At 40.7% G+C, this 14,150-nt stretch overlaps 1 protein-coding gene across 1 annotated transcript in view; it reads left to right on the forward strand.

Annotated features, from left to right (window-relative positions):
* The window catches only part of LOC308387666 (TLC domain-containing protein 3A-like), a 46,079-nt gene continuing 31,929 nt past the window's right edge, over positions 1-14,150 (forward strand). Inside the window, exon 1 of the mRNA XM_080867869.1 lies at positions 1-350. Coding sequence (XP_080723995.1) covers positions 220-350 — 131 coding nt within the window. The 5' untranslated portion in view covers positions 1-219. The remainder of the gene's footprint in view (positions 351-14,150) is intronic.

A 14,150-nucleotide genomic window follows, 5' to 3' on the forward strand; every position in this document is an offset into this window, starting at 1 on the left:
TTGCCGTTAGCTCAACACTGGTGCTGCTGCTGCTGCTGAGCCTTGGCGGAGTATGTGTGAGTGTGTGAGTATGTGCGAGTGTGTGCTGATGGTGGACTGTTCCCGGTGAAAGACGCCGAACCCGGCCGCGTGAAAAATGCCTCACAGCCGCGTGTAAACGGTCGAAGCTCGCGGAGGGGAGAGAGAGAGTCAGGTGTCCCGGCGGCTAGAGAGGAAAATATGAGCAGGATGTTGCAAGTTTTAGCGTGTGGCGCCGTAGTTTTCCCCGGTCTCTTCTTCGCCTTCAGGAAGATCTTACCGTGTGTGTTCAAACACTGGAGCGATGCCGACGTGGTACTGGTCAGCGAGAGGTAACCCAGCTTAAACTCACCACTTTACACAACACAAACTCACTAACTAGCGCCCGGTGCTAGCTTACTCCCCGCTCTGTAGCTACGGACATTTTCCCTCATCCCGTTAGCTCCTTGGTGTGCTGTATTTTTTTCCATACATGACGGAAACTTATTTATGTTGAGTAGCCAGTGTGGTCATTTTAAGCGAAATATATTTTTCTATTTATTTCTACATTTTTGTTGTGCTCCTTTTTCTGCAAATTGGGCTCAATAATCACGAAGAGTATTTGTAACGGTGATTTGCAGATACAGCAAATCCAAACTATGGGTCCCCTGTAGGAAAATACCACAGCAGGCTTTAAAAAGAGTCTTTGTAAGCATGATGCGCCAAGTGCTTTGTTATTTGTTTGCATGATTGCGAAATCGATGATATGTGCTTAAAAAGGTGCACTAACATGCATTCAATTGTGGTCCGAAGTTTACATGTACTTATCATGGCATGATTGTCATGGGGCTTTTAACGAGTTTTTTGAATAGTTCTTTTTCCAACGTGGAATGGTTTTACAGCATACATCTTTAAGGACTTTAAAAAACAAGAATTGGTTGCACAACTTTGAATCTATTTTGGATTTTCTCCAATACACACACACACACACACACACAAGTATCCATACAGGTTTAAATATTATATACATACATTTACTTACACCTTTTAATAAGTGAAGGTTTACAGTGTTAAATTGACAAGATCATGGTCTGTTTACTTGTTAATGATCACTATTCACTACAGCTAGCAGTTTCCCTTTGCAAAGGAAAAAAAAGATTTGTTTGACAGTACTTATTGGACTGACCAATACTCAGAATAGTGAGAAAGGCCAAACTATCACCCTCAGCTGATAGGAAATTGGCTAGGATGTTCAGGGACAACCCAGGAACCACCAGGGCTCAAGGCTGCCGTGAACTGGAAACTTCTGGAACAGCAGTGTCCTATACTGAAATGAGTTTTACATCGCTGTTAAGTGACCGGGTACTGAGCAAAAATGAAGCCCCTGCCGCAAAATCGACGCCTTCAAGCTTGACTAAAGTTTGCAGCTACTCACATGGACAAGCCAAATGTCATCCATCCAGTCTCTTTGGCATATTCGTATTGGGGTCACGGGCAAGTGAAATGGCTTCTGGAGAAAAACTTTATCCATCCATCCATCCATTCACTTCCGCTTATCCTTTTCAGGGGGGCGCTGGAGCCTATCCCAGCTGTCATAGGGCGAGAGGCAGGGTACACCCTGGACAGGTCGCCAGTCTGTCGCAGGGCCAACACACAGGGACAGACAACCATTCACACTCACATTCATTTGCACATTCACACCTAGTGACAATTTTTTTGGGTTATCCAATTAACCTATCCCACAAGCTGCATGTCTTTGGACGGTGGGAGGAAGCCAGAGTACCCGGAGGGAACCCACGCAGACACGGGGAGAACATGCAAACTCCACACAGAAAGACCCCGGCCTGATGGTGGAATTGAACTCAGGACCTTCTTGCTGTGCGGCAACAGTGCTAACCACCGTGCCACCGTGCTTCGAAAAAAACCCCAAAACTTTATGATCAAATGAAATAAAGATTTAGCTACAATGACAGCAAGTATGTTTAGAGTAGTAATGGGCCATTATGCTTGCTCTGTCCTGTGTGTCACTCACCAGATTTGACATCACATCCTGTGGCGCTATGGCTGGTCATGCACATCTCAATTTTTTTAACATGGTGCGTTGTGCTGTGGGTGCCACAACTGGGTTAAAGACAATAGTCTGCAGTCGTGCTGGTTTTTACTGCCATATTAATATTCCAGTACAGAAGCTCAGAGGCGTATAGATATACAGAGGGAGATGGTGGAACAGTTTGAGAGTCAACACTTGAGAGTTTGTGGAAAAAACACTCAATGTACTTCTTCTCCTATATCAGTTCTCATGTGATGCGCTATCGTCTGAGTGGCGACACCTAGTGTTCAGGAGAATACTGCATCAGCGCGTATAAAAACAAGTGAGTGTGTGACAATGTTGTGGTGGCAAGTATAGGGCTTTGGAGTTGACGTCACGCCGCAATGTATTGTGGGAGTGCGGCGCCATTTTCCGGGTCCACAAATCAAAACAAACACACTGTGTTGGAACAACGACGACAAGAAACATGCTTAAAAGCAGCTCAAAAGAAAACAGACGGTATAGAGACCAATTGCGTCCAGAGGTGAAGCAGCGGTACTTGAAAAAAATAGAGTGCACCGCAAATGTGGACCTATATGAAATACGGCAGTGGAGTAAAGACCCAGACAACTTACCGCCACTGTCCTACCCCGATATCTTCACTTATCTTGTTAACCCTAACCCTAACCCTCACGTTCGGATTTCGGAGTGCCCCCTGTGTAACGTTGGTACCCAGTCTGGATTTGTTTGATCCATTTCATAGGCAGGCTTCCCTACAGTTGTGCGAAATAATTAGCGAATCGTTACATAGCACGTATGTCTGCACAGTCACTCAATTCTATGTTTGTTCGCAATTTCTATAACCTCCGAGAGCCCCAACAATAATATTATTAAGCTATAAAGAGTGATATGTACATATATAGAACTTACCGGAGTGAAAATGTCTGGAGCACACCAACAGATATCTGGAGATGGAAGCGAACTGGATAACAGCTCGTCTCACGGCTGCTATCCAGGCTAGATGCCTTCGTTTTGTAAGGTCCACCATATAAGCTCCCTCATGTTGCTTCCAGGTTGGGAAAGAATAAAAAGACAAACCCTTTTTAAGCTTATTCCAGTGATCGAACATTGCAGCCGACCACACAGCAAGTACGAATCCTGGCTGTTGTGTGTGCCTTCGGTCCTTTTTCGCTTGTGCTTTGTTTGGACCCGGAAAATGGCGGATCAGGCCAAAATCCTGTCCACGCCCACCCCCGTGACATCACGCTCCAAAGCCCTGTACTGGGGCCTTAAAGGTGACGCATTCCAGCCTAGGAACACTAACATCTGTCAATCACGGTAGCGGTGGTAGCATCATGCTTTGGGGCTGTTTTGCTGCCAGTGGTACTGGTAATAATGTAATAATAATGACGGAGGTTTATCTACAAATTCTTCAATGTCACCTCAAACCAACTGCTAGACAGTTGAAACTTGGACACAGTTGGGTTTTCCAATAGGACAATGATCCCAAACACGTATCAAAAATGGTTTGGGATAGATAAAGGAGGTGAACATGAAGCTGCTAGAATAGCCTTCCCAAAGATAAACCTCAGCCCTAATGAAAATCTGTGGACTATGCCTAAAAGCCGGGTCAGTGCCAGGAAACCAATCAATTTAAATCAACTCCCAATTCTTCCAAAAAGAGGGATCAAATATTTAGCCAGAATTATACCAGAATCTTGTTGATGCCTACCAAAAACATCTGGTTGATGTGCACCTTCCTAAGGTGACATTTAACCATGTGGGGATGTATGTATACTTTTGACCCTGTGTGGATTAGAGAAAATCCTAAATTAATTCAGACTTGTTCACCCAGCTTTTGTTTTCTAAAGTCCCTAAAGATGTATGCTGTGCAGTCATTGCACCCTGGAAAAAGTAGCGTTCAAGGAAATCATTAAAAGCTCAAATTTATCATGAATTTCATCCCCATAATGATTGCATGTTAGCTTTTGACCAGAGCATATATAAAATGGTCCTAACTACAGTGTGACTGTAATATCCGCTGATCGATGAGATGAGTTTCTTTTTGCTCAATACAGAAAGCTGTCCACTATGCAGCAATTAGAAAAAAGGTTTCTCCATACATAATACATCTCTCTGAAGAAAATAATTTGTTATACTATTTGTTACATTACTTTTGCCTTACAAGGATTTATGCTTCTGTCTCAAGTCACTGGTGTAGATACGCAAACCCATGGAAACCCTACGACATAACCTACACTATGCACTTCGCTGGAGATGTAACTACATGTAGCTTGGCAGCCCACAACTAGCGCTGTCAAGTCCTCCTAAACATTTGTCTACTTTTTTTGCTGCAGTTTGCTAATTTATCAGTGAAAGAATAATTATTTTTACCTCAATGTAAGGAATAATAATCATAGATGTCAAAATGATTGTATCTTGTCCTATTTAATCTCAACAAGTCCTAAAAACAGTCAGTGATCACGGTCTTCCTCTCTTGGTTTTTATTACCGCTATTCGTTTTAAAGCTCTGTTTTTAAAACCATACGTAGTAACTACAGCCCAGCTCATGCAGCAGTAAATTAATGACTAACCTCGTATTGTGGATCGATTATCTCAGTTGTTCTCCTGACTGAAGTTTGGTCTGTTTATAACATCCTGCCATGCGATTTCTTTTGTCCCTAACCATCTGGAACCCTCAACTTAACTTTTGAGTGGAAAAACGTTAGTGTTCATCCTCTAGCTTCACTGTGTTTATGTTATGCTAACATTGCTGTGTCGCTAGCGATCATGTACCACATCATTATATACCAGCTAGCCCAACTTCAGTAACCCTACAAACGTCACTGCTGTTTACTTCCCTGACTTCATTTATATATCGGAAGTAGAGCAGGGCGATATGGCCAAAAATATTTATCACGATATATATTTGAAAATTTGCGATAACGATATAACCGACGATATAATTGATGCGAGACAAAATACAACTCACAACATTACTAGCGCAAAAAGACAACCTTCCATTTATTTTCACTTAAACAAGAAGCTGGTTTTTATGTACATTAAAGCTTTATAAAAATGTAACAGTGCAAATGCAAATTCCTTGCTGAAAGTTTAACCAAAAGGCATTTCCAGTAGAAATGGGCTGACATATCCTGAGCATAACCATGTATAATATCCACTGAAGTTAAAAAGAGGTGCTTTGCAACATTAAACTGCAGTGTGCATTACGCATTTTTCGGACCATAAGGTGCACGGGATTATAAGGCACATTAAGCGAAACAAAGCAGTCAGATAAATCAAACTTTATTAAACTCATTCTTCTTGCTTCCTCCACTTCTGTACCATTGATTCATTAATGTTGAATTCTCTGGCAGCTGCTCTATTCCCATGTTGCTGCAGTATATTAATGACTAACCTCGTATTGTGGATGGATTATCTCAGTTGTTCTCCTGACTGAAGTTTGGTCCGTTTACAGCATCCTGCCATGCGATTGCATTTGTCTCTAACCATGAAGAACCTTCACGTTAACTTTTATAAGTGTAAAAGTGTTAGTGTTCGTCCTCCAGCTTCACTGTTTATGTTATGCTAACATAGCTGTGTCGCTAGCGATCACGTAGCACATCATTATATACCAGCTAGCCCAACTTCAGTAACCCTGCAAACGTCGCTGCTGTTTAGTTTCCTGTCTTCATTTATGTTGGAAGTGATAGCAGAGGTGTACGTTTGATTTTTTTCAGAAATCTCTCAGTCAGAACATGCAATATCATGCTTAGGTAACTAGCGAAACTAGCGAGCTAACTTCCGCTAGCTTCCTGCTAACTTCTAACTCCGTTAAATGTAATAACTTTTGTTTTCATGGATGCCTGGAAGTTAAACTTTATAGTTACACCTGGTAAAGCAGCAATGCTGATCGTTTTATTAAAGATGAAAGAATTTAGACAGTTTTTAACTCTAAGTGATGCTGCAGTGTTGTTTGACCTGAAGATTACGGAGTTTAGGACCCAGATTACTCCCAGATTTAAGAGCATCTTAGTCCGACAAATATGACAATAACAACGGCTGCTTGCATGTTCTGCAAAAAAATGTGCTTTGTTGTGTATCTGATGGACAAACACCAAACCAGTTCCACATCACGGAAGTTGCACCATTTTTACAAACCAATTCTGGTTCATCTGTTTCACTCAACAATCGGCCATGTGCGTATGAAAACAAAGGCACTGCGCATGCGCGTTTTACTCCCATTCTATCGCGATATTTCATTTTCCTATCGTTGCCTAACATTATACCGGTATTACCGTGAACGGTATAATATGGCCCAGCCCTAATCGGAAGTGTTAGCAGGGCTGTACGTCTTAATTTTTTTTCAGGAATCTCTGTCATGGTATATTATATTGAGATGGAAACTAGCGAGCTAACTCCCTGCTAACTTCTAACTCTGTTAAATTTAATAAATTCTGTTTTCATGGATGCCTGGTAACTTAATTTTTACACCTGGTAAAGCAGCCAACATATTATTACAGATTGAAGAATTTAGACGGTTTTTCAACTCTCAGTGATGCCGCATTGTTCGTTTGACTTTGGGACCTGCAGCAGAGTTTGGGTCCAAACATGACTAATAACATCAGACTTTAAGACCGGATAGTGCTATTTTATGCAGCATATGCAACAGAATAGGTTAGACCAGTGGTCCCAAACCCCCAGGCCACGGACTGTTACCATAGCGACCAGAGAACATTAAGTGGCAGAGCGGAGAATGTTACTCTCAATTTTGTTGGCGCATTTCAGGAGGACGCCACTAAAAAAGTTACACAGTGAATTTGCATTTATTATTATATTTACAAAATACAACCGTTTTTGTCTCGGTCGTATCATTTTATTTTGTTGTATTTATCTGTGACACCTTAAAGACCGGTCCGTGGTGCAAAAAAGGTTGAGGACCACTGTGTTAGACAGTATTCATAGACTGTTTATAAATACTAGATTTAGCTTCTGGGTCTAAAAAGTGACTTTAGTTTTTACCTCTATTTAATTAAATTAAAATGCTTTTTCACTTCTTTTTGGTTTAGTTTTTATAATAACTCTGGTTTAAAATGCTTAGCTTGAGTCTTCAAAAACATTTCAGTTGCCACATCCATCTTTCATATACAGTCTAGCTTTTAAATGGCATCTAGTTTCTTAAAAACAATAGCGCAGTTTTCAAATTAAAAAATAAAAAATTGGGGGGAGTAGAAAACAATCCTTAATTACATCAGTTTCCCATTCATTACACCTTAGAATAATGCTTATCTACTGATATCAGCCAACCACAACTATGCAGCGTCAGTTCAGTTCTAGTACTTTCACTCCAATAAGTAGTCACAGAGAAATCCCAGGAAGTTACATTTTTTATTAGAGTTGAACAAGCCACGTGAATGAACGATAAAATCATTACATTAGAAACGTTTTTAAGTTTGGATCTCATTAGTATTAATTATAAATGTGTTTGGGGGGGGGGGGCATCAGTGTGACTTGCTCACATTTGCACAGTTCAGTTCAGCGCTCATTTGTAAGCTGTCACTCTAGCTAATCCTCTTCTGAGCTCTGGTCAGGGCCGACTGCTGAGTTAGCTATGCACTGAAATACACCGAAGCCTACTGCCGAATAACGCTTCTGCTAATTTACAAATGCTCAGCTATCGGAAAACATCGTTCTTACAAGCCACAGTGCCTGCAGGCTGTCAGACTGCTCGCCCTCAACCACTAAACTGGCCTTTAATGTCTACATCTTCTGCCTGTACCATGCTTTGTATCACAGGCTTCCAAGTAGCATAAATTGGACACCTGAAGGATTTGTGTGTGTTAACACAAAACAGTTAGCTTTATTTTAACTGTAAATACAAGTTAATGGAATAAGTGTGGAAGATATGATCATCTCGGCATCGGGGTGATTTTAGAGCTCAGCGGGGACTCCAGTTCCTTCTGTTGTTTACCTCCAGCTTCTCGCTTTCCCTCTCATCTCTGTTAGCTGATTTAACACATGCGGGGCTGAACTTTTCGTGACATTACTGGACAAAGAGATGGATCAAACATTTGCTGACTATGACCTACAATCAGACATGAGCTTTAATATGCCACTTTTCCCATATGTCCTGTGCGAAAAGGTGCAGGTAAAACTCCTGTTGTGTGCTGCAAGGCACATGCCCATGGGGTGTATATACACATGGACATGTTCCCGTAGGATGTAACTTTTTTTCTCTAGTTGAAGCATTTGAACTCACCTAAGTCTCAGTCACACTAGAGAAAAAATGGCAAATAATGAAACCTCAAGACTAGAAGAAAATCAGCGGTTGCCTGGTTATTGAATTGAATTTTTGCTCTCAGCAACTGATTGCAGCACCATCAACCTCTCGGTGGCAACTTTTGGTTACACAGGTTGCCTGTTTCCGCACAACTGGGGTCTTACCTGTCTAGACTGGAGTCACTCTTGGATAGATTTGTGAAGGTTTGCAAATGTATGAATTCAGACAGATAGGCAGCACATTACAGTTGGAGTCAGTCTGCGCCAATCAACACAACCCATATGCGCCCCCATTTATTTCTCCAAGGGAGGATACAATATAATTAAGCACACAAACTTGAGTTACTAAGGCTTGTGGCAAGCTGTTTACTGGAATTTAATGCCAAACAACAAGTCTTATTTTGCCCCTGCAATATGTGTGATAGTTGTCACTAGGAGTTTATTTGGAAAGAGAGGGGGAGATGTTATCAGAACAAGTGCATACCTGTAATGTCTAGATTTGGCACAGTGCTTAAATGTTTGCATATCAAGTGGCTGACCAAAATGACCGTCAAGCCACCAGGAAATGTGCTGCTCTCCTGGCTCAAACTCAAGATTTCCCATATACGCAGCCAGTGACATTCCAGCATCCATTTATACAATCAAGGGGTTCTGATGGAAGAGTGGGAGAGTTCCTTCTTGCCATGAAATGCACTTTACCCTGTTTGCTTTTTTTGGTTCTGCTGTCACTTTCTTTTGCTCTGCTGCAGTGCCCATGGACCTACACATTACATAGCCCATTTACTAGAGGAACAAAAACACCACTTCTTGCTGTCAGACACTGTGTGTGTGTGGGGGAGAGAGAGAGAGAGAGAGAGCACGAGACGGAACACGAAAGAGCAAGTCCATGTGTAACAAAACAGTCAGTGCGAAGACCTGGTAACACTGAAAGGGAAGCTGAGGTTGTTCGCTGGCCTGACACAGTAGGGAAGAAAAGACAACATTACCGAACAAGGCAACAAAGAATTCTTCCCCTTTTTCCCCACTGCACGCTCCTCACCCCGTCGAACTCAACTTTTCAGCTGCAGGGGGGAGAGAGGGGGTTATTGGCGGACACACAATGAATTGGCTGTATGAACTGAGTCTTGTGACAGAGTATGAGACCATACAGCCTTAGAAGGCCGTAAAGCCGGTGTGAGGGGATTGAGTTTGTGGGGGAAAGAGAGAAGGCGGCCTGTTAAGTTTTCCTAGCTCAGACCTGTGGTTTTTGTACTTGCGTGTCACATGGCTATTGTTCACTTGCTGATGCCGGTATCATTGCTGTGGTCCCCCGCCGTAAACCTTGGTTTGAGCTGACTACAGGTTCAAGCAGGAAACCACAAATACTCTTTGTTTCTCAGCACTGCCATTTGTGAGTGCACTGTTTAAAAAAAAAAAAAAAAAAAGGAAAGAAAGCAGTCTTTTGACCTTCGAAACTAGCCTGAGTATGTCTGAGTGCAAACTGTAATCACTTACTCACTCAGACTAAGAGAGTTTGGTGCTTTGTGGCCAGAGTTGGGAAGGTTACTTTTAAAATGTATTCCATTACAGAATACAGAATACATGCCCCAAAATGTATTCTGTAACGTATTCCATTACGTTACTCAATGACAGTAACGTATTCTGAATACTTTGGATTACTTAATATATTATCATGCTTTTTACAACAACATGAATGTACTATTGCTGTGATTTATTACTATTACTGAAGGTCTGCGACTCCGAACTGTAGTAAAGGGACCTCTGACTAATACGGCGGGGTCCCTGTCGGCTCGTAGCCGAAAAATAGCTTTACTTTGTTGTGTGGGTCAACTTTTCTTGCGAGAGACAGAGAGAGGCGTTGAAAGACTGCTCCAACGGAACTTATTGTTTTCGGAGGAAAACACGAACACGGTGTACAGTCGAGTCTTAATAGCTTACTTACAACTGGGCTCGTCAGGCACTCTTCTTGGCTGAAGTGGTTATTATTATATTTACATGCTTCCAGCTCCCGTTTTTCCTCGATGACAACTCGTACCTTTCCACTCCCCTTTTTCTCCTTCCTCGCGCTCACAGACCCATAACGTGTATGGCAGTCCATTCTCCCTGCAACACGGACTACACTGCCCATGATGCTACATTCTTTAGAGCTATGCTTGTAGCATTCTGCCTGTTAGCTTAGCACAACAACAACGAAAAGGCGCTCTCTCACCCAGGAAACACACAGTCGCAGAGAGAGAGAGAGAGAGAGACCGTCGCCCTGTAACCATGGCAACCATAACGCTGCCGCCTGGAACAACAGAACGTAGCTGTCAAACAAAACCCAAACAGTCCTCACCCGCGACAATATGAAACAGGAAAGTACCGCAGTGTAATCCATTTATTTCAACAAAGTAACTGTATTCTGAATACCACCTTTTTAAACGGTAACTGTAACGGAATACAGTTACTCATATTTTGTATTTTAAATAGGTAACGGCGGTACATGTATTCCCTTACTCCCCAACACTGTTTGTGGCTGTATGTGTAATACCTTGGTGGATCTATGGGAACTCGCTATCAATTCACGTTAAAAGGTGTGCTATCATCATAATCATGACCCCAAAAAAATGCACGAATGGCATTTTTTGCTTCCCTTTTCAACTTCATCCACTTAAAACAAATGACGTAGCTTCTGAAAAGTACTCTTTTTAAAGGCAACCAGAGATGATACTTGTGGATGCAGAAAAGTCCTGTAGAAGTCTATGGATAAAAAGGCCCTTGACTTTGACCTCTGTTAACACTTTTCTGATGATGTGACTCATTCTGAGGAACTGTTTCTGATCCTATACATTACTAAGTCGACTAGCATAAGGTTGCTATTGCACAAATGTTCAAATGGGAGTAGAAGGTTCTGTGGATGGCTTACTGGCAAAGAGCTAATTAATAAACCAAGACTCAGCCAGTTCATTTCAGTACTAACAAATCTTATCTACCCAAAGCATCAGGTTTAGAAATTAGTAGTAAACTAATGGAACAGTGTAAGTGCAGGTTTCAGCGTTTCTCTCCAGAAATAGCAAAGTGTTTTTGAGAGGAAAAGGAGAATCGATATATTTCTGATATAAGGGCGAACTCTTCTGTTTGAAGTTGCTGGGGAGCTGTCTGGATAAATCTGACAGTTCTGGTGAGGTTCAGGATTCATGCAGCAACATATTAATAACTAGCCTTATGTTATTACTGAGCTCATCTCAGACTTTCTGTTGGCCCATTATGAAAGCGTTAGCAGGGACTTTTATAGAGTAACAACAGTTTGTCCCTCATCTTACAGTTTGTATTAACCTAAGCTTAATTCTGTAGCTGGACACAATGCAGAAGATATTTTTGTCAACTACTCCACCTTAAACCATTCGAGTATTATTGTCAGTAACTGCTTTTTTCCCCTCACAGAAATACTTTGGACAGAACCAGTATATCATCTTAAGATGTCAACTTGTTAGCCTTAAACTACTAACTTCTAAATCAGATAGACTTTGTAAATCCCATTTTTCATGCATGCCTTTATGTTAAACTTTATTGTAACACCTGGGAGAACAGCCATGGCTTGATGGTTTTAGTGTTTGTTTGCCTTTGGAAACTGAAGGAGTTTATGAGAAACCAATAAGCTTGGTTAAACAGTCAGCTGACTTATATCTTAACGGATAAATAATTAAATTAGTCAATAAATCTTAGTAAACTCTATAACACTGCATTAGTAAAGACTAGATCTTTGCCATACCTCAATATAATTACTGTTAATATATGTACATGTGATTAATCTTTGCTGGAAAATTGAAAATGAAAAGTCCATAGCCAAGAATTTGTGCAGTGTTAAGTACCCCAGTTCTCAAGAAATATGTAATCATTTTCCTTGGTAGTTCGCTCAAGCCTCTCATCTATTATTTACAAGGGCTAAGTAATTATCCCACTTGTAGCTTCACAAGATATTCAATTTAAGGAGGTCCAGTTAGAGACGATTTCAACAACTGGGTGTCAAATAAAAGTGCAGTTCAACAGTATTTCAGTGTTATTAATTTTCGCAATGATGTGAAGGATACTTTAATAATATTAAAACCATAAATAAAAAAAAATAAAAAAAATAATAGTAAAATGTTCTTTTTCCTTAAGTACATTTCACATGCACATAGGGGTGGGCAATAGAAACGATATAAATTTGGCCAACGATAGAGATTTTGACTATACCGCTCTATCGCGATAGCGCATGTTGATGATTAGGGCTGCCACAAACGATTATTTTGATAGTCGACTAGTCACCGATTATTTTTGCGATTAGTCGACTAATCAGATCATCATCCATTGGACATACAGCTTATTGCACCAGCAGCATCTGCTCTTATATAACTATCATTAGCTTACAGCTTTAAGTGTTTAAGGTCTGTGCTAACTAAAAATAAAGACAAGATGATAGTTTATTAAATTTTAATGAAATCTGCAGATTGTTGTGGTTTAATAAACTCCTTGCTATCTAAAATATAACAGGACACCGGAGTAAATTCTTGAGCATCTCACACTTCTGATAATCAGCTGTCTGCTTGACGTTTATTCAGCTGTGTAAAAACTTTAATCTCAGCCAAACCGATTTACTCAGGAACAAATAAAATACTAAAAAAAGCCAAACAATAACATTTTGAAGTTATCTAAGTGACTTATATATATATTTAACCTGAGTAGCGAAAGACGGCGGTCGGTTTGAAAACGATTTGCCGGGAGTCCGGTGTTCTCACGGCTCTAGTTAGCCTAGCCTAGCCTCTGGCTAGCTATCGAGCTAGTGGGTAACAGACGTCTCTGAAAACGTCGGAGCACTTTTGAAAATATGTGGTGTCTTGATAAACTGAGCAGATATTTGAGGTTTACACAGCTACATTCTCGCCTGAAAATATGTTAAACATTTATTTTGTGACCCAGAAAGAATAATAAGAGTAAAACCAACTAGCTGCCACCATTGTTGGAAACTGAGCTGGGCCGCGCTATGAATTCTGGGACACAGCTTCTTCTTCTTCGGGGTTTAACGGCAGTTGGCATCCTTGTACATGCAGTGCTGCCATCTTCTGTTTCAGTCTGTTATTACACTCTTAAATCCTGCTACTTATTCCTGCGTCTTTCAGGATCTTACAAAGCTTCAAACGACACGTCGACTATTAAATCAGTCGTCGACGATTTTGATAGTCGACGTAATCGTGACTAGTCGACTAATCGTGGCAGCCCTATTGATGATGTCATCAAGCTGCGCCTGTTTTGGTCGAAAGCATCGCAGCGGCTACAACCATTATCATCTGCAAATTATGCCAGGCGACAGTCATAGCAAAGAGATGAAGCACTTTTGAAATATGGGGAAAGCCAAAAACTGCGCTTCCTCCACTTCCGTAACGTTGATTCATTAATGTTGAATTCTCTCGCAGCTAGGGCTGCTTGATTATGGCAAAAATGATAATCACAATTATTTTCACTGAAATAGAGATCTCGATTATTTGACGATATTTATTTAACCCTTTAAGACCTACCATAGAACCAAGTCCGCCAGAGCTTATATTATTTTTTTTACATGCTGTAGTGCCATTTTTGGGAGCATTTCAAGTTGCTATACATCAATACAACTGTTATAGCCCATATTTTAATAATATGTATGCATTAAGTCCATAGTAACTACATCAATTGCAAAAAAGTGCAATAAACTACAAAAAAATTAAAAATCGTTTTTGTTTTTTTTACATATATTTCTACTTGGAAAAATTTAAGAGGTTTATCCCTCAAAACTTTAAATACCAAAAAAATTGCAAAAAATTGTTTACAACAACAGGAAATTTATTTTGAG

Source organism: Rhamphochromis sp. 'chilingali' (genome assembly GCF_963969265.1).
Source record: "Rhamphochromis sp. 'chilingali' genome assembly, chromosome: 19".
Classification (NCBI taxonomy): domain Eukaryota; kingdom Metazoa; phylum Chordata; class Actinopteri; order Cichliformes; family Cichlidae; genus Rhamphochromis; species Rhamphochromis sp. 'chilingali'.